Source organism: Diceros bicornis, chromosome 3, assembly GCF_020826845.1.
Source record: "Diceros bicornis minor isolate mBicDic1 chromosome 3, mDicBic1.mat.cur, whole genome shotgun sequence".
Classification (NCBI taxonomy): Eukaryota; Metazoa; Chordata; class Mammalia; order Perissodactyla; family Rhinocerotidae; genus Diceros; species Diceros bicornis.
The window spans coordinates 54243096-54267695 of record NC_080742.1 but is presented as its reverse complement, the minus strand read 5'-3'; the positions used below and the strand labels follow the sequence as shown (position 1 = coordinate 54267695).

Sequence of the window (24600 nt, the reverse complement as noted above, 5' to 3'; positions counted from 1 at the left end):
ATCCTGTCAGTCACATTCTGAGGTACTGGGGGTTAGGACTTCAACATATGAATTTGGGGCGGGTGGAGATACAATTCAGCCCATAACATGTTGGGTCTGCGACTTGGTGTCAAGGCTGTATAGCCATAACCCTCCTCCCATTACTGGGTACCTCCAGCATTTACCAAATGGAACTTGGTAATTGTGAACAAGCCACCTGGCTCAGGTCAGTTCTGCCTCAGGGTCCTCCGCACACCTCAGAGGGTCTGAGTTCCTCATATGTAAAACAGGACATCCAATTTTACCCTGACCCATTTTAACAGTGTCTCAAGGTCAAACGGATGTTAAAGTTAGTCTACATGTTGCCACATAGTGTTATCTGTAATAAAACAATAATACCAATAATTACTGGTAGATGTTAATATCGCATATCAAAATGCCACACTCCATATTTTAGCTTCCAATTTCATCTCACTGAGGATTAAAGAACTGAGCCACAGCTGAAAATTCTTTTGAGGGCCTCAGAATAGTGTTCTATAAATATAGAGAAAATTCTGGGAGGAGTGCATATCTGGTGCAACCTTTTAAGTTCTTTTTATGCTGATGTCACCATCAGCAGGTGGCTTGGCTGTGTAACATGAGCTTTGGCGTCACCAGTGAAGCCCAGGGAGGGTGCACTCTCATTCACTGAACACGAATTTCCTGAGCAGCTCCCAAGGCCAGGCACGACACTTGGCAGTGCTCATTCCGTGAAGGGCGAGGCTGGCATGATGGATCTCCAATCTCCATCCTTAGGGAGTTCATCCACATGCAGTGAAGACAGGTGATAAACAAATTATGTGAAGTGTAATGGTGTTTAAACTTGGCGAGATGCTTCCCAGACATGAATGCAGCAATGAAATGTGAGCTTTTGTTTTATAACGAGTTCATATGAATTCTAAAGCCAGGACAATGCTAGTAAAAGGAAAAAGAGCATCCATATGCACAATAACAACACCGACTAACACTTTTACGGTTATCTCCTGCTAAGCAATTTGCATGTATTAATTCATTTAGCCTTTACATCAACCGTAATGAAGTAGATAGTGTTTTAATAGAGAACAAAACTAAGGCACAGAAAGTTTTAAGTAATTGCCCAAAGCTACACATTTGCAGGACAGGAACACAGGGAGTCTCGCTCAGAAGTCTTAACCACCACGCTACATTACCTCTAAAAAAAAGGGGCCCCATCAGTCATGCAAAGGGCCCTGTGGAAATCAAAATGTGAGCAGTACTATCAGAGAAGGCCATTCTGCCAGTCCTGCTCTCAGGCCTCCTAACACTGGCTACCTTGGGGTTTTAGGGGATGTCCCAGGCATCTCTGCCATAACCACAGCCCTGGAGGTGATGTGGTGCAAGGGACAGAATGCAGGCGAAGGAGTACAAAGACTCTACCAGCTGTGTGACTCTGAGCACGTACTTAACCTCACTGGGCCTCGGCTTCTTCCTCTATGAATCTGCGATGACCACAGCAGATGCTGCTGGTGCCCCATGCATTATCTGCTCAGCCCATCATCCCAGAGGCTGACCAGACAGTTCCCGTGTGCTAACCGCTGGTTGGTCTCTGCAGAGGGAATTCCCTAGAGGTGAATGCAGCGCCTGCAGGACTGTGACAGTGCGGGACAGTGACAGGAGCTGGTGGATAAGAACCCCAGCCCCGCACTCTGCAATGGCACAACTCCACGCAGGCTCTACAGTCTCTCGGGGCCCCCTGCAGGATGGAGCTCCAGTTCCCACACACCTTTCACTTGTTTTCCTTCCTCCTCTATCTCACTTTCTCACTCCCTTGCCAGGGCTTCTGGGAATCACCTCCCGAATAAACTACTTGCACCCGAACACCTGTCTCAAAGTCTACTTTTCGGGGAACCCCAAGTTAGACAATGATCTTATCTATCTCACAGAAGTGAGGAAAGATCCAATGAGACTCTATGGGAAGGTATGTGTTAAACTGTCTACAGTAGTATGTTAAAGGATCACTATTTTGAGTAATAATACAAAGGTACTATTATAATTGCCATGGAGACGTTTCCATGCCAACAAGCGACTTTGGATGCACCTCTCCTTTTTCCAGCGTTGTCCTCCCAACGTGAAACTCAGCCTTAGTCTTGGGTCTGTGGCAGAAACCCCGAGTTCAGGGTAGGGAGCAGCTATATTTAGCAGCAGAGAACCAGAGGTTTGGTGAAATGCACTGACTCCTCAAGTAGAGAGGGTAAGGGGCTGTCACCTGAAGGGGACAACATACGAGAAGTTACGGTGGGTCAGGGGGCCCTGAGGGTTAGTGCTCTGGACGTCAAAGCAGAGAACAATGAAACTTGGCATTTGGGTGATTCTTGCTGGTCTTGGTTCTCCTGGGGTCTGGGCCTTCAAGTAACACGTTCCAGAATAACGTGTCCTGTTACAGCTGCCATATATCCATTCATTTCACCTCAGAGCTAAACCAAGGATGCGTGTGTTGTGTGTGAGTGGAGAGTTTGCATAAAGAATCTCGCTGGTTCCTCATACCTGCCCAAGGAAGCTGGTGTGGTGTGGTCATGTCCTCTCTTCTCCCCTTACCCTGCCCCCCCCACCCATCTTGCACCCTAGAATCCAGACTTTGAAGAACATGTTTAAAGCTTTAGAACAGCTTTTCTAACAATAATTAAATTGAAACAGAACAAAAGCAAAATGAAATAAAAAGGAAATCAACAGCAGCTCCATCTCTCTCCCTATAGGACTGTCCCCCACGATGCAGCCTGAGAAGTGAAGGACAGAGAAGTCCAAGGTCACACAGAGGGCACAGGTGAGGCACAGGCATGTGGCTGGTCTCGCCAACAGACTTCACCTCCATGTGCCAGAGTGCAGCAGGAAGGAACGCCACTGAACTTCATGAAGTTCACTGAGCGTTCCAGGCCAATCACTTGATTACTGCTCTTATCCAAGCCAAAGAGACCAAGTCTGGCCCCGTTACTAATGGAAAATATATCTGCCTCGACCAGAAAACTGTATTATTCATGTTAACATAAGTTAATGGAGGGAGCGAGTGGTTTTGAATGGCCCTGGTGAGGAGAAGCAGCCACGGTTTTTCCCAGATGAGGGTCAGGAATTGATGATTCAATGAAATATTTGGTCAAAAAAGGAAGAGGAGGTTGGACTAAAGTGATGGCCCCAAGAAGGCAAAGAGGAGCTGATGTATGAGTTTGCAGCCTGCTGAGAAATTACTGGAATGGAAATTGGAAAACCAGTGCGCCAAGGAGAAAATCTTGGACACCAGGAAATGACCCTCACCTCTTGCCCTGGAGAGCCCCAGGGAAAAGGGAAATCGCCGACCTCTGTTTCCCCACCCCAGTCTCAGTGTCCTCCCGAGGGCAGCCTTTCCTGGCACAGAAACAGAAGGCTCCTTATCAAACCCCACTAAGATGAGTGGAACTGACAGCTAGGGAGGGCTTGGCAATAGTTGAATGTGACACAGAAGAGTTTACCGTACTCCTGGAGAGAACAGTGTGACACCCAGTGAGGCTGCGCTCTGATCCAGGCGTGGGGGATGGGGTGGAGGGGCTGCCGCTAACAGAATGGCGCACTAGTCTGTGTCGGGCACTGGGCCAATGTTTTCAAAGCATCACTTCAATTAATTCCTTTACCATCCCATAGAGTATTATTATTTCCATTTCACAGGTGAGGAAACGAGTTCTAAAGTGATTTGCCAAGTTCTAGTAGTCAGGTTCTATCTGACATGGAAGCCTGGGGCCTTCCCTTCCCAGCTCAGGTGTGCTCCCACGCACCGAGGCCATACAGGTATGCCCAGTAGGCACAGTGCTCCTCCCCCCTCGAATCGCTGTTATTATTGGTGGTGACTCTCTACTTTTCCCCATCCCAATCCCAGCTTTCTGCAGCAATTCTTAAGGGGGAAAAAAGCGTGGCATGCTCCCCTGGGTGGGTCCAGATCTCCACGTGGCCTTTGAAGAAGTGAGCCAAGGCACGCCACATTTCCAGTAAGTCTCTTTCCCTTAGCAACTGGCTTTTTTTTTTTAAAAAAATCCTTTCTGTTGGATACAACAATGTGCTTTTGGGGCATACTTTTTAGCAATAGTTGTGAATTAATGGCAAAAAAAGTAACTCAAGGACCAGCCCTCAGCTGTGTTTGCACAAGGGGCCCTGGAGCTAAAGGAATGGGTTTTGCTGGGCCAGTGCCCTGTGTACAGAGCCTAGAGGGGCAGCTGTGCTCCCCTCCTTTCATAGGTCTGACCCCCAGCATGGTTGTACTATTTTTTCTTCTAGTCAAACCAATAATAGTTTCCAGAAAAATCTGACAGTCTGCGATGCCAAAAGGGTAAAAGTCTATTTCACAGTTGTGAGGTTTAAAGAAGTCCTGTGATCTGGCTTCTTGAGAATCACTGTTCACCTGCTCATGAACCCATAAGGTTTTTTCAAAGCCATAATGCTTCCAAGCTATCTCCACGTCCAAAGATTTTGCCTCAGAGTTGGTTTTAAAGCTCCTTTCCCCTCACCACTCTCTGAAATCCTTCAGCAATATAATCACAAGAGGCATTTAATCAGAGAGGAGAGAATGTTGAAGGTGACAATTCTTCCATGTCTGGGTGACCTTGGTGTTGACAAGCATTGCCAGCTGGGAAAGTTTTGCTTTAATAATTCCCACAGTCCTCTGTGCTTTGTCAGAAGAGAAAACACCAGCTCGTGCTAGGTGTCCTTGTACCGGGGGAAGAGAACAGTAAATGCAACAGTTTCACAAACCACTGTTATCTGGTGTTGGCACTAGGTCTCAAGGTTTATTTAAATAAAAAGTAGCGAGGGAGACTGTGACGGCCGGCCTCACAGCTTCTCTGACATTCTCATTCAAAGTCACTTGTATCAATTCTCAGATTTTTTGTGAAAAAACCCAAACCATTCCATAAATCAGCTCAATGCTCAGAGATGACACCTCTGTTGTAGGGAAGTGGTGCTAAAAATCTTAACATTAATCCCTAGAAAAACAGGAGGCAGATTACATGGGCGGAGGAGGTAACAGAGAATTTCAAGCAGACGTTCTGTGCCTACATGGGTCTTATTTTTTAAAATTAAAATACATGTAATATTTGCTCTCAAACATCCATCTGAATTAATGAAAGCATGCTACATAACTCCCTCCTTGGTTATGCTAAATTACTTCTATTTTGCATATTTTGAGGTTGTTGATGTCCATTAAAATTTTTTTATTATGGAAAATTAACACACACAAAAGCTGGGTAGTATAATGAGCCCCCATGTACCATCATCCAGCTTCAACAATTATCAACTCACAGCCAATCTTGTTCCATCTTTACCCCGACCTGCTTTTCCTCTCCAAATCCCTGCTTATTAAAAATATATATCCATGGGGCCGGCCCGGTGGAATAGTGGTTGGTTTCATGCACTCTGCATCGGTGGCCCGGGGTTTGCAGGTTCGGATCCCGGGTGTGGACCTACACACCACTTATCAAGCCATGCTGTGGCAGGCGTCCCACATATAAAGCAAGGAAGATGGGCACGGATGTTAGCCCAGGGCCAATCTTCCTCAGTAAAAAGAGGAGGATTGGCAACAGACGTTAGCTAAGGGCAAATCTTCCTCACACACACACACAAGAGAAATATATATATACATCCAACATTGTATGATATAAAAGGAAAGAGCTCTTTAAAACGTAACAGCAGTATGATTATATAAAATTAACTATAATTTCTTTTTATTAAACCAATATCCTATCAGTGTTCAAATTCTCTTGGTCAGTAGATGTTTAAACGAAAGTTTCAGCCAGGCAGAGAAAGACCAAGCCATAGTATTTGAATCTCAGCATCCTGGAGTTGCCACAAGGCTCAAAGAACATCTTTCTTTGCTTTAGATAGGAGCTCAGAGCCGGGCAATCTAGAATTCTTTCACAAGCATCACCATTAAACCTTTCAGGGAACGTGTGCCCCTCCTCTCTGCAGCCTCTTGGTCTGCTACTGCCGAAGCTGCCTGTAAAATGACCAAAGAGCAGCTGAGAAAACAAAGCCTCCTTTAAATGTTTTAAATATTTGAACCTGGCTGCCATTCCACTGGAGTGGATCCTAAAGGTCACCCCCAGATCTCCCGTCCCTCCTTGCTCACAGTCTTGGTCCCACAGCTGAGGGCTCCTCGCTCCAATCTGTGGCTGATTCCGGGTACCTAGCGCTACACCCGTGGACTTAGGCCACTCAACTCAGTACAAGGCACGAAAGAGGAGAGAAGGCAAACCACGCGACTCCTCAGCATCATGCTATGGGATCAGGGACCAGCACAGTGGATTTGGACGCCCTGACAACCTACAGGTCATAACTGCTGCCCACCTGTTTTTGGACTATTTTCAGACTGCTGGCCTGACTCCCCTCTTTGAATACTCAGGCTCTTAACCTTGATCTTGACCTCTGGGGTCTGACCTCCTGCCCTGCGCTGACCACACGGGCCTTTGCCCTCAATTTATCAGTCCTGGATCTGGTACTCGCCCCATTGTTTCCTAGTCCCTGGAATAACAGCAGCCACCACTGACTGAGCAGGCACTGCGTAAATACAGCTTCTGTCGCTATCTTATTAGATCCTCACAACAACCTGTGATTCGTGCATTCAACGCATATTTGCCAAACGACTACTACATGCCAGGCCCTGCTCAGGTGTTGAGGATGCAGCTTCTATCGCTATCTTATTAGATCCTCACAACAATCTGTGATTCGTGCATTCAATGCATATTTGCCGAACGACTACTACATGCTAGGCCCTGCTCAGGTGTTGAGGATGCACTGTGAGCAAAACAGACAAAACCCCCTCCCTTCATGGAGCTTCCATGCTACAGGCAGTGTGCCCTAGGAAGCAGCCATTATTATTGCCACTTATAGAGGAGAACACTGAGACTCAGAGTTACTACTGATTTGCTTGACATCACATAGGAAGTAAACGGCACAGCAGGGATGCAGTTTCCAATGTGTATGACTCTAAAGCCCACATGTTTTTGTTTTTGTCTTTTAACACACCACATTGCATCATTACGTGCTCCCTGCTGAAACTGACAGCTTGGCATGGCTGAGCGGATGATATTGGACACAAACATGCTTTTACACCCTTGTGATTTAAATCGTGAATGTGGTACAGGTGGAATCCTGCTTCCACCAGCTTGAAAACACATTCAGACTCCTCTATTGTGAACAGACCTTATTAAAATGGAAATCAATTGCTACCGTGTACAAAATGGGTACACTGTTGCTTTCCCTCGGTTTTTAAATGTCTTTATGTAAAGCAAAAGTACATGATCTGTTCTCGTTGGAAACAATAACAAACTGGAATGGGGAGGGTTGTGCCAAAGGACATTTAATGGCTTTTAAAATAATACCTGGGTGTTAACTTCTGCTATCCCTAAATTTGTTACTTCTGATATAACTGCATTTGCTTTATAAAGCATTCTTAGTAAAATGTGAATGTGTTGATGGTGTTCTGACAGGACACAACATAGAATGTGTCTGGCTTTCCAAGCTTAAGCAGGTGGAAGATGTAAAAGTCGTGGCTGGTTAGCTCACAGTGGGTTTGCCTTGTGAATTACATCTTCGCTAAACTCACTAGTTCAGGAAGTAATGCTAGGTACTGAGTGCCCACTGTGTGCCTAGTACTGACCTAGGCACAGACTCCGTCTCGGAGTCACTCACTAACTGCTTGCTGGCCCCAAGGTCCTTTCATCCCTTGACTCGTCTGTTCAGGAGAGAGCTCAAAGCATTAGCAAGACACATCCAGTGCCTGATGCTCAGAGAAGCAAGCTTAGGAAGATGAAAGGGGACTAATGCAGAGGACATGAGGGCTCTTTAAAGATGAGACTCCAAGGATCCCACATGCGGGAAACACGTAATGAAGAAGCAACGCAAGGTACAAAGTTCCGGTCTGGGAATAACCAGTTGTTGTCTCAGCACTTCCACGACAGAGCAGTGATCGATGACAAGCCCAGCCTTCTCTGGACTCAGGTTCTAAACTCTTCAGAGGCAGAGACTGGGTAATTCTGTGCAGCAAAAGCTCAGTAAATCTGCATGGTGGCTTTCCTGTCCCCACTGTGTACCCAGCATCGCTAGCAGCCGAGACCCTGTCTTTTCCAAGCCCATCAACAGCCCAGCTGTAAACAAAAGACAAGGCAAACCTGAGTTCCTTTGCATTGTATCTGCTTCCTTAATGCCCATTCTCTGCTGTTAAACCATGGGTTTTATTCAGAGGGTAACTTGCAAAAGGTTTTCCTATTAAAAAGGAGAAAAAACCAACAAACAAGTGGGAGGAAATGATGGAACCATAAAGAAAAAAAGAAAAGAGCAATCTAAGGAGGAGGCTTGGGGACACAGGAAGAAATCTGGGAGCTGTGTCCTAGGTGTGGGCCGAGGAAACCATGGACTCTTGGCTTGTAGTTTCAAGCAGTAGGGGCAATCTCTGAGGTGGTCTATATCAGAGGGCAGTTGGTTTAGTGGTTCAGAGCAGGGACTCTGGCACCATTCTGCCAACATTCAAACCATGGCTCTGCCGCTTGCTAGCTGTGTGATCCAGGGTAAGTCACTTCCCCCTCTGTGCCTCAGTTAACTATCCACAAAACGAGAATAACAACAGTACCTGCCTCAAAGGGTTACTATGAAGAGTAACTCAATAATGTGCTAAGCACTTAGAACAACACAAAGCATATAGTAAGCACTACATAAGCTTTTGATGCTATAGTCATCAGCTTATTCCCCCTCTACACACATTTGGAAGTAGTAGATCACAGAGCAGTCAGGCTCTCAGAGAGCCTAGGGAGGAATCCAGCCTCCACCACTTACTGGCTGTGTGACACTGGGCCTTAGTAATCTCTCTGGGCCTCAGTTTCCTCATCTGTAAAATGGCACTATCAGTGCCCACCTCACTGGATTGTTGTAAATATGAATTTAGATAATCCACCTTAAGTGCTTAGCGCAGTACCTGGTACATCGGTAGATGCCTGCTATTATTATTGTACATTATTGTTATACGATCCAACTCAGCCAGTTGGTAAACCATCATTCATTCCATTTTCTTTTTCAAAACCTTTTCTTCTCATTATAAAAGTAATAAATGCTCTGTGCAGATATTTGAGAAAACACAGAAGCACACAAAAAAGAAACAGAAATCACCCATTGGGCCCCCAGATAACCAGTGATGCTAATGTGTTCTATCTCCTTACAGTCTTAGTATCTGAGGGCGCAGGAGCGACACGCACACACAGTTTTGTTCTGTTTCATAGAGGTGGGACCACACTACCTACGTGTAGCCTGCTTTTTTCACTTCATGTTACCTTTTCATTAAACATTCTAGGAAACAACTTTTATGGCTGCCAACACCCACTGCAGAGATGTGCTCATGCTCCGAGGGTGCTGGCACCCCTCCCCACTTGCTTGCAGCGTTCTCTGCTCGGTCAGGGCTGGATGTCTGATTGCCAGCAGCAACCTGACATTGGTAGTTCTTTTCCTTTTATGGCAAGAAAGGAAAGAGAATTTAAGGAGACAGGTGACATGGCCCCAAAGATCCCAGGCTCCAAACCTTGGTGGCCCTCCTAAGTACAACAGCGTATACATGAAAAGATAGCCCTGGGGTGGGGGGAACCGTTCCCTGGCAGTTTTCTAGGAATAATTAGTTACACTGTAATTAAGAGATTTCAGAGGCCAAGAGCCAGCAGATTCGGTGTAAAACAAAGCTCTGGTTGGTGATCATCGCTACAGAGGTGGCTGCGGCTTTTGAGGATCGTCCTTTGGCCTCCTACCCCAGGGCACCTTCCTGCCACAGCCCTGGGCTCAGACTCTGTGAGTAGCTGAGGCTCCGCTCCTGGGCTCCTATGACATTTGATAAACGCCTTTAACAAGCGCTCGCAGGCTTTTCTTGCCAAATCCCAGGCATTATTAGTGCGTAATCGCTGCCTCAGGCACCACTGCAAGCCTTTTCCTTTTTGTTCCTGCCGCCCCTCCCACCTCACAGCTGTGAAAAAAGAAACACATTTAAATACCATCCCGAATGGCCCTTTGGAAGTATGAGTGGCAGGCGCTGCCTCACCTCTCTCTCCTACAGACCTGCAAAGCTGGCCTGGTCTTTTCCCTGAAGCAGTGTTACTGCTTGCAGCTGCAAACCAGCAAAGGGGAGAGGGAGAAGCAAGTTTTTTAAATTACTTGAAGACAAAGGTGTAGTTTTGCGAACTGTTAAGCAGAGACCAAGTGTCAATTTAAAACTATCCTAATAGCTTGGCCTAATACAAAAGCCTTCCCCTTGTCCCAGTGGCCACTGTCAACCCTGGGTAAATGTCCCCAATCGTTCATTAGTGACACTAATCAAAGCACCAGAGTGTCAGGAGAATCTGAGTGACAGTGTTTAAGATTTTTTAAGCCTCTCATTATTCCAAATGCACCAGTAAACATGCAAATTAACTTTTCCAGAATATAGGGTAATATGCAATTCTGCTAAGCCCCCATCCACCTAGCGCCTCCAACTCCTGCATTTTTTCTTTACCACAGCAAACATAAAACTCCAAAAAAGGCTCTCATGGGATTTCAGATACCACTCTGTTTTCTTTCACAGATTGACATGTTTTTCTATACCACATGAGCTCCTGTATCCTAGAGATGGTGGGAAAACTTCCCAATGTAAGCCACAGCTGGTATTTCCTGCCACTGAAAGTCTATCTTGCCCATGAATCATGCAATCCTTAGACTACAAGGAGAAAAATTATCTCACTGTCTCTTGACTGCAAACAAAGACTCTGGCAAACAGTAATGAGGGGACAGAACGACGAGGGGCCACAATATGCTTCTCATTGTAATTTCCCTTCAGCATTTTATTACACATTACCCTCCCACCCTTTCCCCATACCCCCCTTCCACCCTCACCCCGAACAGGCAGGCAGAAATATATGGCACTGTGAGTTTGCTTTTCATGGTAAATAAATGATTATCAAGCCAGTTTCCCCTTTCTTTTTAGATAATAGGATATGGCCTCCCCTAGGAGAACTGTTTCCTCCTTTGGATGTTTAAGCTTGAACAGCACAGTAGAAAATAATGCTACAAAAATTTACCAATCTACTTTTTAAATAAACACACGTGCTGTGGCCATGACCCTACTGTCAGGCTTTGCCTGGGCAACCCAACTCCAAAGACTTTATCAGCTGGTCAGAGACACACATATCTGCTTCCTCTTGTGTAGACAACGTTCTGGGATTGGGGCAAGAAAACAGAAATCACAGGCCCTCAAGGAATTTATTCTCTCATCTTGGACATTACCAAGGGGTCAGAGTAGATGTGAAAACAAAAGTTCAGTAAAATTCTGCTGCATTTCGAAAATCAAATTCATTGTATTTTCTTTAGTTTTTTTTTAAAGTTACATTCTGTAACCGGAGCAACAATAATAACTTGATTCTAAGTGGACCGATGTACTGTGTATGCAGTTTTAATACTGGTAAGGGATGTGACAAAGGAGTAAAGCTCAAAAGACAGAGGGATGGGGACCAGAACAGAAGGGAAACAAGATGGCAAGAGCTGTCTGCTCTCAGTTAGAGCCTGCTCCAAAACACTGGCAGGCGCCGGTGGTCCTTCTCCCTGTTCCACTCTCATGTTCTTAGAAAAAGAAAAGATGCACATAAGAGAAGAAGAGGAGACGAGGATGGGAGGAGCAGGAAGGAGAGAGGTGAGAGGTGGGAGGGAGAAAAACAACTTTTAGCCCTGGTCTCATCTGAAGATCTTCCAGAGCTAAGGTGAAGTCTGATAGGATGCTTTTCATTACACAGGATCAGATATATCACATAAAATGCCCCCTCCGTGCACAGATTACACATAATAAAACCTGATATGCTGGTCCATGAGCACAGACATTTAAAGTCCTGAACACTGGTTATGAAGAGATTTAACTCCACTTCTTAATCCCTATCTAGAATCCCTAGATATTCATTTATCCATCCATCCATCCATCCATCCATCCATCCATCCATCCATCCATCCATCCATCCACTCAATGAGCATAGTGCCTATTCTGAGCCGGGCACTAGGGACACAAAAGGCCACAAAACATAAAATATGGACCCCAGTCAAATAAAAACAAAATTAAAAGCTGACAACTGCTATGAAGGAGGGGTTTAAAAGCATGTTATAAAAGCCAGTGTGGGATGTGAGGACATGATGCCTCAAGAAAGTGGCATCTGAGCTACGATGAGCAGAAAGAGCTTTCCAGGCAGAAGGAACAGCTATGCGTAAGTCCTAAAGTGGGAAGCCTGGGGGGAGAGGCACAGTATGAGGTCTGCGAGGTAGGCAGGGGCCAGATCATGCAGGTGGGGTGGGCTACAGTTAAGAGGGCATGGGGAGTCCTTGAAAGGTGATGCAGGGGAGGGACATGATCTGATGCAAGTGTACTGCTGGGGCTCAGGGAAGGCTTCCCCAAAATATGCCACTCTGGCATATTGACTATTTTGAACTAAAGTTACTTGAGAAACCGCCAGTGCCAAAAGGGCACTCTGACCTTCCTCTCTTTGTCCCCCTAAAAGCAGGAAATAAATCTCCGGTCTGAAAGGTACCTTTCCTGTACCAAAAGGTAGAGAGACATCCTTATGGCTAGAGACAGGGAATTCAGGGCCAAGAAGGCCGTGTAAGCAAATTCTGCTTAGATTCTTCACTAATTAAGTGCCCAAAGCCCAAGTTCCTTTGTCTTGTCAATTTCTCACAAATTTATTGTTTTTCTGTCTAAAAAGTATAAAACCTGCTTGCTTTGGTCATTTCTTCAGGTCCCATTTCTATGAGACCTCTGTAGATACAAACTAATTTTTTTTTCTCCTGTTAATCTATCTTGTGTCAATTTAATTATTAGACCAGCCAAAAGAACTCAAGAAGGGGAGGGGGAAATTCCCCTCTCCCTGACAATACCAAGATCATTGGCTGCTGCTAATGAAAGGAAGGCTGAATGAAGCCAGCTATCTTGTAGGACAAGGGTTGGCAAACATTTTCTGTAAAGGGCCAGATAGTAAATATTTTAGGCACTGTGGGCCAAGAGGCAAAAATCATGGGATGTTATGTAAGTACTATATAACAAAAAAGAAAACAAATTTCCACAAAATTTTTATTGCTGAAATTCAAAATACAATACTAATAATTGAGTATAACTTTAAAAATACAGGTTAACCAGTGAGAAGAATGGAATTGATTTTGGGGGAAATAACAAGTTGTTTAATTGATGTTCTGCCACTGCAGCACAAAAGCAGCCACAGACAATATGTAAATGAATGAGCATGGCTGCGGTTCAATAAAACTTGATTCACAGACTGAAATTTCAGTTTCATATAACTTATTGTGTCACAAAATATTATTTTTCTTTTGATTTTTTTCAACCATTTCAAAATGTAAAAACCATTCTTAGCTCATGGGCTGTATGTACTAAAACTGAACTGTGGGCTCCGCTCTAGTTCGCCAGCCTCTGTTGCAGAAGGTCTCATGTGCTGGATGTGTCAAAGTGCTTGCTCAGAGTACATCCATTTTTGGCTCGGTGATGCTGTGTATTTCTTGTTGCATCACAGCAAAAGTTTTGTGATATAACGTCATTCCATTACAGGTGACACTAAGTTTGATCCATTTTAAAGGCACATTTTCTCCCTTGTAATTAGAAGTAATCTGTGGGTGATACGGGATCCTATGAACATCCTGTCCCTCAAAAACCTTTCACTAAGTGGTTTTAGCTTTCATGGATGATCCTTGCCTGAGTCAATCATTACACTGGAAGTTAAAAAATAATTTTGATATGATTTTTTTTGCGAGGAAGATCAGCCCTGAGCTAACATCTGTGTCAATCCTACTCTTTTTGCTGAGGAAGACTGGCCCTGAGCGAACATCGGTGCCTATCTACCTCCACTTTATGTGGGACACCACCACAGCATGGCCTGACAAGCGGTGCGTTGGTGTGTGCCCGGGGTCCGAACCCTGGCCACCAGCAGTGGAGCACGCACACCTAACCGCTGCGCCACGGGGCTGGCCCCTTGATATGATTTTTAATGGCTGCCTCATATACCATTTTGTGGATTATATAATTATTTATTTATTGACTCTCCTGGTATTAAAAATTTAGATTGTTTCTTTTCTTTCCTTTTTGGTTGCTATTACAAGTAATGCTTTCATTAATATCTTATAGCTAAACATTTCTGTACATCTATGATTAGTTACTTGAAGTAAATTACTTGAAGTGAAACTGGGTCATAGAGTATATCCATTTTTTAAAGGATTTTGATCAATATTAACAAATTGTTTTAGAGAATTATACCAATTTTTGCTCCCATTAAGAGTTATAAGTGCCTGGTTCCTAACACTCCAGCCAACATTTAAAAAGTACCATCACCAAATTGATAGATGAAAATGTTTTCTCATTATTTTAATTTGTGTTTATTCAATTGTATTGAGGTTGAAACACTTATATTTCTTCTACCTGGTCATATCTCGTGCCCATTTTTCTATTCATCATTTCCATATTGCTCTGTAAGAGCTCTTTATACACTAAGGACATTAATTCTTTGCCTTTAATATGCATTGTAAATATTTTTGCCAGATTGTAGAGAAATATGTTCTAAAAAATATTAAAATTTATATGGTTATTTTCCTCCTAAATTGATCTATTCCTCCATGAGATAAATGCAAAAAAAAATTAGGAATGGGGGAAGTAATGCAAAAAATTAACCAAACATAGAATTATTTTTGTTTGTTATGAACTCAAGCATCTTTAAAGAAAAAGAATTCCCTAATGAAATTTAAAATTTTATTATCAGCATTCAAAATTCTCTTCTGATTTTTGTTAGTTATTACATGTATTATATAGTTATTTAATTATGCACAAAATGTGCATTGTTTTTAATCCATCATTCCATATCTACTTTCCATAATCAGCACAGCTATAAATGTAATTTTTAATTAACACTATGGCATAATGCAATTTTTAATTAACAGCATGACATAATACACTTCATTTAGTTCTCATAAAACACTTAAGATCTAATTTTTCACTAGAATGAATAGCATTTCTGTGCACATTCTTGTATAAACTCTTTTGGGTTCCTTTAGGGTTAAATTCTTAAGTCAGTCTCAAAAATAAAACTACTCGATTACCAGGGGAAAAAATATGATACATTCAGGTTTATTGTCTTCTACCAGAGAACATTCCAGAAGGGCTCATTCAACATTTTGAATGAGGTATTTGTGTGTCACCAGCAATGTTTAAAAGGGCTTATTTCCCCAAATTCCCAATGATATGGGTTTTGATAAGTTTATTTATTCTGGCTTAGTTTATGGGTGTATTGTGGTACTTGAAGTTATTATAAGTTGTACTTCTTCAGTGCTAACAAGTCTGTGTAAGAGCCATATGAGAGTTTCATGTATGTTTCCTTCACTTATAAACTGTTGATCTCTTTTATTCATCTCCTTTATCCCTTGTGGGGTCAAATTCAGCAGCAGAACTTCACCACTTATTCCTATTCTTTCTGTACATCTGTTAGAGAGTTTTCAGATATAATTCGCATTATGTGCTTTCTTTCCATTCTCTTCAAGACCAAGGACCAAATTTCAGAAAGGTCTATGTCCCTGGCACTTCAGATATGGCTGGTGTACAAAGCTAATGTCACAGAGTGACATCCCAGGCGTTCACTGTGGCCTGTGGCCAGGTAGCAGGACCTCAGGCCCTCCCTTCACAACCAATACTCTCCATGGTCATGTCATCCATGCATCTGAGGAGAGGAGTGTGCCCCGGGGGAAGATGGCAGGTGAGGCTCTAATCCTGGCTTCTGCTGACTTGGCTCATATCATCCCTAGGCAGCCCTGCGTCTGTGTGCCATATCACCATGGCATCTGTACCTTTCATCTTCCCCTGAAAACAGGAGCTGCGGTTACGTGTTAGACCTCACTCTCTGAAGTGATGTGTGCAGAATGCGGGTGTGAGAAATGCTCCAGGTTTTCCTCAGAGGAAAGGTTTGCTGTAAGCATTAAGCACTGACATTCTAAAACAGTGTGTGTGGGGGGGGTGATTTTGTCCCCCAGGGGACATTTGGCAATGGCTGGAGACATTTTCGATTGTCACAATTAGGGATGCTACTGGCATCTGTGGGTAGAGGCCAGGGATGTTGCTAAACATCCTACAATGCACAAGACAGCCCTCCATGACAAAAATTCTCTGGCCTCAAATGTCAATGGTGCAAAGGTTGAGCACTCCTGTTCTAAAGTAAAAGAACCACCCTCTGTGCCTCTCCTAAACCCAAACCAAACTATTCAACTAAGAGAGAGTATCCGGTAACACAAACTGAAATAGACTGAATTCAGTCTTGTGTAGACAGGGAAATTTCACTTAGAGATTTGTATTTTGTGGTGGCGTTTCCCATGACACTTCTCTTCCTTGGGCCCAGAACCACGCAACTGAAGCCCAAGCTACCATATCACCATCCAGATTACACACTGGAACTTCACTCTGCAGCACTCCTCACTGGCTGTGCACGTGGGCATGGCCTCTCATCTGAGGTTTCCAGGGAGGTGGAGGAGTCGATTAGAGAGACTTGGGAAGCCTGTATCGAGCAGCAGGAATTTGAAGAGAAATTATGTAGACGTCTGCAAATGACGCTAAGGTAGAGGGTGGGAGCTGCCAAGAAATGAAGAAAGAAATACCTAGCCAGGCTGGTTTGGAATCAGACCTTGGAGCCACCAGAGCCAGCTCCCTAAGATGCCACCTGCCATAGGTGCTAGGTGGTGGCTGGTTCTGAACACTTAAAACCTTCTGCTCAAGTGTATTCAAAGCAGCTTATGCTGGACAGTAAACCAGACTGAAAAACAGGTCTTACCGGGGGCGCTGATGGTGGGGGAGGGGGAGGAGCCCCCAGAGGCGGAGGAGGCGGAGGCAGAGGAGGAGGAGGTGGTGGTGGTGGAGGTGGCACTGGCATATGTCACCGTGTGGGTGTCTCTTGCTTATGAATGGTCCCCAGAGAATGGTTTCTGCTCTGAAAAAGAGAAAAGGATAGTTTTAAACGTGGATGTCTTTATTCGTGCACAGGTAATATATGTCGTGCAGACATACGCATGTTAGAGAGAGTTTCCTTCTTTCACTTCTCCATTCAACCATTTATTCTTTCAATCAATACTGAGTGCCCACTGTGAGGCAGGCGTTGTGTCAAGTGCTGGAGACTGAGAGAAGGACCCAGATTTTAGAGAGAATTAGGTGATAAAACTCACAAAATTTAGCTATTTATGTCTCAATAAATAGCGACACCTCATTCCGTAATGATTTTTCAAAAAAAAAAAAAAATGAATTCTACCTCTTGAGCATTAAACTTTTAGTTTTATCATTTCTGATGCAATTTAAAAATATTCTGCACATACTCCCATTTTCCTAAGCAGAGCAAACAGAATGACATTTAACCTTTTCTGAATGTCACAGGCTCAATGGTACTGATGATGCCAGCCTTGAGCGAGGCTTACAAAGGGCATTAGTCATTTTCCTGCTTCCTCCTCTACTGTCAACTCTTACTTTTCTCGCTCTTCCTGTATTGTTGGTTCTATACAATCATCTGGGCAGGGAGCCTGCCACCTCTCCTCTGCATAGACTTTATATCTAGTTTTTGCTACACAGAGGGCTTTTTGGAACAATTCTGCAAATACAGTTGTTTCAGTTACTACTGTAGGATGTTTAATCTCCAGATAAATGTGTGTGTTTGTGTGTGTGTGTGTCTATGTGGACATTTGTCTTAGAACCCATATCAAGACACACTACAAAGGCTTAAAACCCGTACTTATAAAACATCCCACAGTTTATAAGAACGAGGAAAACCCATGTGAGAATCTAAAAACAATTTAAGCAGAAACAGAAATTAACCTCAGACTTAGGGATGATTTTGTGTTCCTTCTGTCTCTTTAGTCACTGGAAGGCCAGAATAAGGTCTGTGTCTTTGTTTCTTCAACTTTAAAATCCTATGAAATTTGTATTATTCCATGTTAATATTCTTATCTCCTAGTGGCAAAAAGCAAGTATGTAACATGGTACTCTATTCTTAATATTAGTCCACCGGATTTTGCTTACTTAATATATGTTAGTTGTCTTTACATTTTTATATAGCGGCTACTATATAACGGGCTAATCACCTTAATTTCCCTAACAAACCTCTAAGGTCAGTAGTTTATTCCCAATTTTATAGGTAAGGAAAATGACATTCAGAGACATTAAGTAGTTTGCTCAAAGTGACACCCAGCTAGTAACTGGTAGACCTGGGATTGAAACCCAGGCTTATCAGGTTCTACAGTCCAGCCTCTTTTCAATGTAATTTTTGTTTTTACTGTGGTGAAATATACATAACATAAAATTTATCATTTTAACATCTTTAAAGTATACAATTCGGTGGCATTAAGTACATTCATAATGTTGTGCAATCATCACCACTACCCATTTCCAGAATTTTTTCTTCATCCCAAACAAAAACTCTGTACCCAATAACAATAATTTCCCATTCCCCCTCCCCCAGCCCCTGGTAACCTCTATTCTACTTTCTGTTACTGTGAATTTGCCTATTCTAGATACCTCAAATAAGTAGAACCATACACTATTTGTCCTTTTGTATCTGGCTTATTTCACTTAACATAATGTCTTCAAGGTTCGTTCATGTTGTAGCATGTGTCAGAATTTCATTCCTTATTATTCCATTCTATGTATATACCATATTTTGTTTATCCATTCACCTGTTGATGGATACTTGGTTTGCTTCTACCTTTTAGGTATTGTGAATACTACTACTGTGAACACTGGTGTACAAATATCTCTTCAAGATTCTGCTTTCAATTCTTTTGGGCATGTACCTAGGAGTGGAATTGCTGGATCTATGGTACTAGCCTGTTTTCATCAGGGTTAAGAATCCCCTAAAATTGTATAAAAAATTTAAATGGTATAAAATATATTTGTGAGTTCAATTTTGGGGGAAAAGAGTCCATGATAGTTTTCATAAGAGTTCCCAAGAGGTACATGAGCTCATCATTGTAGAAGACCATCAAGCCATGGAGAGTATGGGTTAATTTGTTATAGCTACTAATATTTAACCTATCTAAAACAGGAACTAAATCGAATACAGCAAATTCCCATTATTGGTAGCAGTTATGTTCTATAACATTGCCTTGAATACTGAGTTAGCAAATACTGAACCTTTGCTGCTAGGAGAAATACAGGGTTAGGTTCCTATGAACATCGGGTCACAAGATTTTTGTCAACTCATTAAAATCTAATCTTGTTTTATGTGTGTTTCTGTTTAAAGACAATTTATTTAATATATATTATTGATTCATTAACACTGAATTCATGGCCAACAGCTCTATAACTCATGCCTGAATGAAGCTTATCTAACACACACATCTTTTCCATAAGACACATCGCAGCCTTCTTGTGCTCAAGAACACCAGACAGCACTTCAACATTACACCTGGGGGCCATTTAGAACAGCGAAATCACCAACAATAAGCACAAAAATTTGAAAAACATGGCACTAGATAGAATGGGAAAAGGACACTTGTTTACAGCACAAGAGCTGAAGCGAGAAGACAGAGTGTTGCCTTATTCAACCTCAGCTGGGAACGTGTGCATTAGGCCACTCAAGATTTCTGCCACTCTGCCAATATCTGCAAATGACCACAAAAGCACCTGCAAGTATTGACCTTGGGGTTACAAACTAAGTTTGGCGAGTAGATGATTCACAAACTATGGAATCAGTGAATAATGAGGACTGATGTATAACTTTTTTTTTTTGCTGAGGAAGAGTCAATCTGAGCTAACATCTGTTGCCAATCTTCCTCTATTCTGTATGTGGCTCACCGCCACAGTATGGCTGACAAGTGGTGTACGTCCGTGCCCAGGATCCAAACCCATGAACCCGGGCCGCCGAAGCAAAGCATGCCAAACTCAACCACTACACCACAGGACCAGCCCCCACTGTATAACTTTTTGAACCCCCATATGTGCTTAGCACTGCATTAGGCACTTTTAATACATTGTTTCATTTATTCCTCTCAATAACTTTTATGGTAGAGACTGACATTTCCATAAAATAGATAGCTAAATTTCGTCTCAGAGAGGTTATGTAGTTTCTATTAAATTTCAGAAAGAGTATCAGAGCTGAGTTAAAGCCCTGACCTCTCTGATTCGAAACCTGATTTCTTTGTTTTACTAACTTGGCATAATGCAGGTAGTATTACTTCTCTGCTTCCATTTTGCAAAGATTTAAAAAATATTTCTGAGACCCTCAAGTGAAAGGGACCTCATACAGGTAAGTATAATTCTTCCACCTGCTCCTCTCTAACCTAAGCTCTCCGTCTAGTTTTATCCTTATAAATCCAGGAACGATTAGGTGCCACTGGGCTTCTGTCTTGCTGAAATCACAGGAATGCTTTTTCAAACTCTAGGATTAAAGGATATTTTTATATGCAGTACTTGATGGCAGTGAAGGCTTCTTCTTGACAGATATAATAATTAAGCAATTATCTAGAGAAGTATTTGTTAAAATCTGACAGTTAAGAATGCACAGCTCCAGGAAGTCACAGGCTGTACCCATGAGCTCTTTGATGCTTTGTGCTCTCCTGACACATTTAAAAATGTTATTTTGCTCTGAAATCTATTAAAAATTGTTTAGGATAAAAAAAGCCAGATGCTCAAAGGCTTTTATATTTTCTCCCAACTCATGAAATAACTCTGAAAAACAGCATGGAAATGCAGGTTAGATATTCAAGTACCCTTACAGGGTGGCGAGGGGGACAGAACTAACAGGTGCTTCCACACGAGACCTCGAATGCAGGGGACAGAACTGGTCTTAAGAGTCAGGCAGACCTGGGTTCTACTTCTCCCTCTTCTCCCTCTGTGTGACCTTGGTCAAGTCACTTAACCTCAGTGGGTCTTATTTTCTTTATTTGTAAAATAGCTATAATGCTTAATTCTTAGTTAGTTACCAGGATTAAATCAAATCCTGTAACTGAAGAACATCATATAGGTCCTGACACACAGCAGACATTTAATTGGAAGCTATATTTACCATCATCACACCATCACCACCTCCATCGGAACGAGTAGCATGCAAGCAGAGATACAGAAGTGGGAGAAGGTAAGCAGCCTGGGAGGCTCTGCATGCATGGGAGACAAGAGGAGAAGGCTGGAATCACAAGGGGCTTAAAACACACTACACTGTTCTGCAAGTGTCTCCTTCCTGGGGTAGGGGGGGATATCTGTCTTGTTGTGGCCATCCACCACCTTTTGAACACTTCTCCTATGCCTGAGGAGTTTCTCACATGATGAGTCCTGCCTCCCCCAGCCAGAAGCCAAGAACTCCTTTTCCCAGCATCTCTTGCAGACAGGGAGCCGACTTGTGACCATCTACTCAGAGGTGAGGAAGTAATGGAGGAGCCTGGCTAACAAGAGTGACCGCCTGGGTCTGGATAGGGAGGCCTCCTCTCAGCTCTGGCTGATGGATATTCAGTGGGAATGCAAATCCAGTTTTGGCCAGATCTTCTCATTTTTTCCCCAAAGGCCCCAAATCCAGATTTTTGTGTGAAATCCAGTTTTGAAATGTGGGTAACTGATTCAAAAGGCATTTTTAAAAACCAGTGGGCCAAGAGAACATGTCTGCAGGTCACACAGGACCCAGAGACTGCCATAGTGCAACCTCTTCATGGGGAGTTAGTGGCGCTGGGTGGTGGGGAGGAGCACGGATGCCCCCTCGGTGTAGGTGATGGACTCTCCCTCCCGCCCTACTCCCACCCCTTCCCCACTTGATCAGTCTGTCTGTATCCATTCAGAAATAGATGTGCACTGGGCTTGCCTATCTCGTTAATAGAAAAAGTTATATATGTATATATACCAACTGGGCTTTGTGAGTTATTTCAAAGAGAAATAACTTGTGGTAAACACTTGTACACACTAATTGCTGGTGTCAAAACTCTAACTCACTTTCTTTTCAAGAGTTTGTCAGATTACAGCTGTTCACAAACAGAAAACGTGCCTATTTAACAAAATATAAACAAGAAGGATTAATGCTACTATTTGACAAAAGTGTCTTTGGCTGATTCTAAAAATACATTTCAATAGGAATTGGAAAATAAGGTTCTCTGTGCACTCAGAACTTTTTATGTTTTGATGCTGTCCTACTCAGTCTCTTGTTTCTTTGCCTCTGAAATGGGGCTGGGGAGGAGAACAGAGATTTCTCACCTCTGAACTGATAAAGGCGAATGAGCCCCAGGAGGCTACCCATTTCTCACAGCAGGGTCCTGCCACTTGACAGATCAGTCACATTTATTTATCAAAGGTGCCCTGCGGCCAGGAAATCGCAACCCAGAAGCCCATGAGCATTCAAGGCACACATAAAAAGGTTCTCAAAAAACATGTGGTAAAGTTGCCAAAGCTACAAGTAAAATAATAAAGGGATTTTTTTAAAAAACCTTCTCTCTAGGTGATGGTGAAAATGATTTATGAGTGGTCACCCTCTGTGGTCACTTCCTCATCGTTTCATGAGTGAATTCTTCGGGCACAGTCTCCTGGGACTTCCCGCCTGTAAGATCTCACACCCCACACATCACCTCTCCCAGTTACGACTATCCTCTGACAGGCCAATAGAAGTTGCTCTTCTCACTCCCCTCAATGATATAAAAGTCCTGGAAATATGTAGCCTTTTTGTGGAGGTGGGGCATGTCGGCCTGAGTAAGCAGGGAAGCCGGGCATAGGGTAGGAGGAAATAAAAAGCACAGGATAAAAAATCCTTGAACATTTGTGTTCTAGACGATAGAAAAACAAGTTAGCTTTGACACAGCCCTTACTATGTGTCAGGCACTGTTCTTAGAGCTTTTCATATGTTAACCCATTTAAGCCCCACAATACCCCCATCAGATAGTTACCATTATTATCTCCTGTCTTCAGATGAGGAAATTGAGGCACAGAGAGGTTAAGAAACTGACCCAAAGTCACACAGTGAATCAGTGGAGGAGCTGGCATTCAAACCTGGCGTGTCTGGCTCCAGAGTCCACGCTCTTAAGCACCATGTTAACTTAAGTGACTTGTATACATATGACTTTTATAGTTTTTATCACATCCACATACCACCTGAACTTACTTTTAGTTGTATAAGTTTATTTTGCAAAAGAAACTTTAAATTGTTACTGTAAATGGAAAACCAATATCATTTGCCATAAATAGAAGGTAACAACAAAAATAAATGCAATAATTTTTAAAATAAAAATGTTCATCGGTGTACCATCTAAACTCATTTCAGGTTTCCTTAGTGATACCTAAGCCTTTTTGCTTTGGGGAACAGTGATCTAGAGCAATGCTTTCCAAACTTTCATGGAGGATGAAGCACTCGGTGTCTGGTCAAAATGTAGATTCTGATTCAGTTGGTCTGAGCGGGGCCTGAGATTCCGCATTTCTAACAAGCTCCCAGGTGAGGCCAACACTGCTGGTCTGGGGACCACACTTTGAGTAGCTCTAGAATGTGGAAGCATGTAAGCAAGGCACAGTCTCCACTCCAGACCAACTGAGTCAGAATCTTGGGAGTATCTTATCAACAAGTGATTTTTGTACCTGCTAAAGTTTGAAAAGGTCTCTTCTAGAGGATGACAAAACTCTCTGCCCCATACAGTCAGAAGTTGTGTCCTTTACTGAAAAGGCTCTTTTGCTGTAGACTCCTGTAATTTCAGCAAGCTGGATCCATGAAAATGGCATACTGAACTTAGAGCTGGAATTGACACATGAAAGTGAAAAGGAAACCAAGCTGAGCGCCCATTCGCCTCTCACAGAGGTGACATGAAGGATTTCTGACACCTGAGAAACTCCAGCCCCGACAATAGCTCTCGAAGCTGAATCTGCTCAGCACCAACCAGATATTATAGTGAATTATCTGCTAAAATGCCTAAAGAATGAATGCAGACTTGTCTACGGGAGACTTGTCCACAATCTAATATGAAACCTAGTAAGTCACATCTACAATGAGCTCACAAATTGGTTTCCTTTTATAAGACTCTTATTGAAACGCAAATTTGTTCCCAGATCATTCATCGAATTCATAAGAATATTTGAACAGTATTTGGCAAGGAAAAATGGAGATATTGATAATATTTATCATTGACTCAGGTATTTATATTATGGCTAAATGCCATAAAAATCGCTGTGTGTGGTTCCCAAGGGAGAAAGGAGAAAATATTCATTTCCTGTCGTTTTTTTTTTCCTGCCTTTGAATTAGCTAAAAGAAGAACTCGGCTTATTAAAAATACATGACATTAATCACACATTTAAAAGTCAGCCTCATTTTATATAACACCTATGCTTCTGTAAAATAGCATCTCTGATTTTGGAAAATTGAGGTATGCTTTAAGTATACAAAAGGAGTTTATTATTCAATGGAAACCTGTAATCAATGTTATAAAATAGAGTTATTTTACAAAATAAGTTACCACCTCTTTAATTTATTTTATGATGTTAGATTTTATAAGGAGGGTATTTCTTACTTTCTAAGCCTAAGGTGGTAACTTTTCTCTTAGGATTGCAAGTGGTCCTAAAAAAAAAAAAATGCTGTTTCGAGAATCATTGAG

The 24600-nt window shown here is 42.7% G+C and overlaps 1 protein-coding gene across 1 annotated transcript in view; it reads right to left on the bottom strand.

Moving 5' to 3' along the window:
- Positions 1 to 24600, bottom strand: part of WIPF3 (WAS/WASL interacting protein family member 3) — an 86362-nt gene that overhangs the window by 48779 nt on the left and 12983 nt on the right. The window contains exon 2 of the mRNA XM_058527621.1: positions 16845 to 17000. Coding sequence (XP_058383604.1) covers positions 16845 to 16943 — 99 coding nt within the window. The 5' untranslated portion in view covers positions 16944 to 17000. The remainder of the gene's footprint in view (positions 1 to 16844; positions 17001 to 24600) is intronic.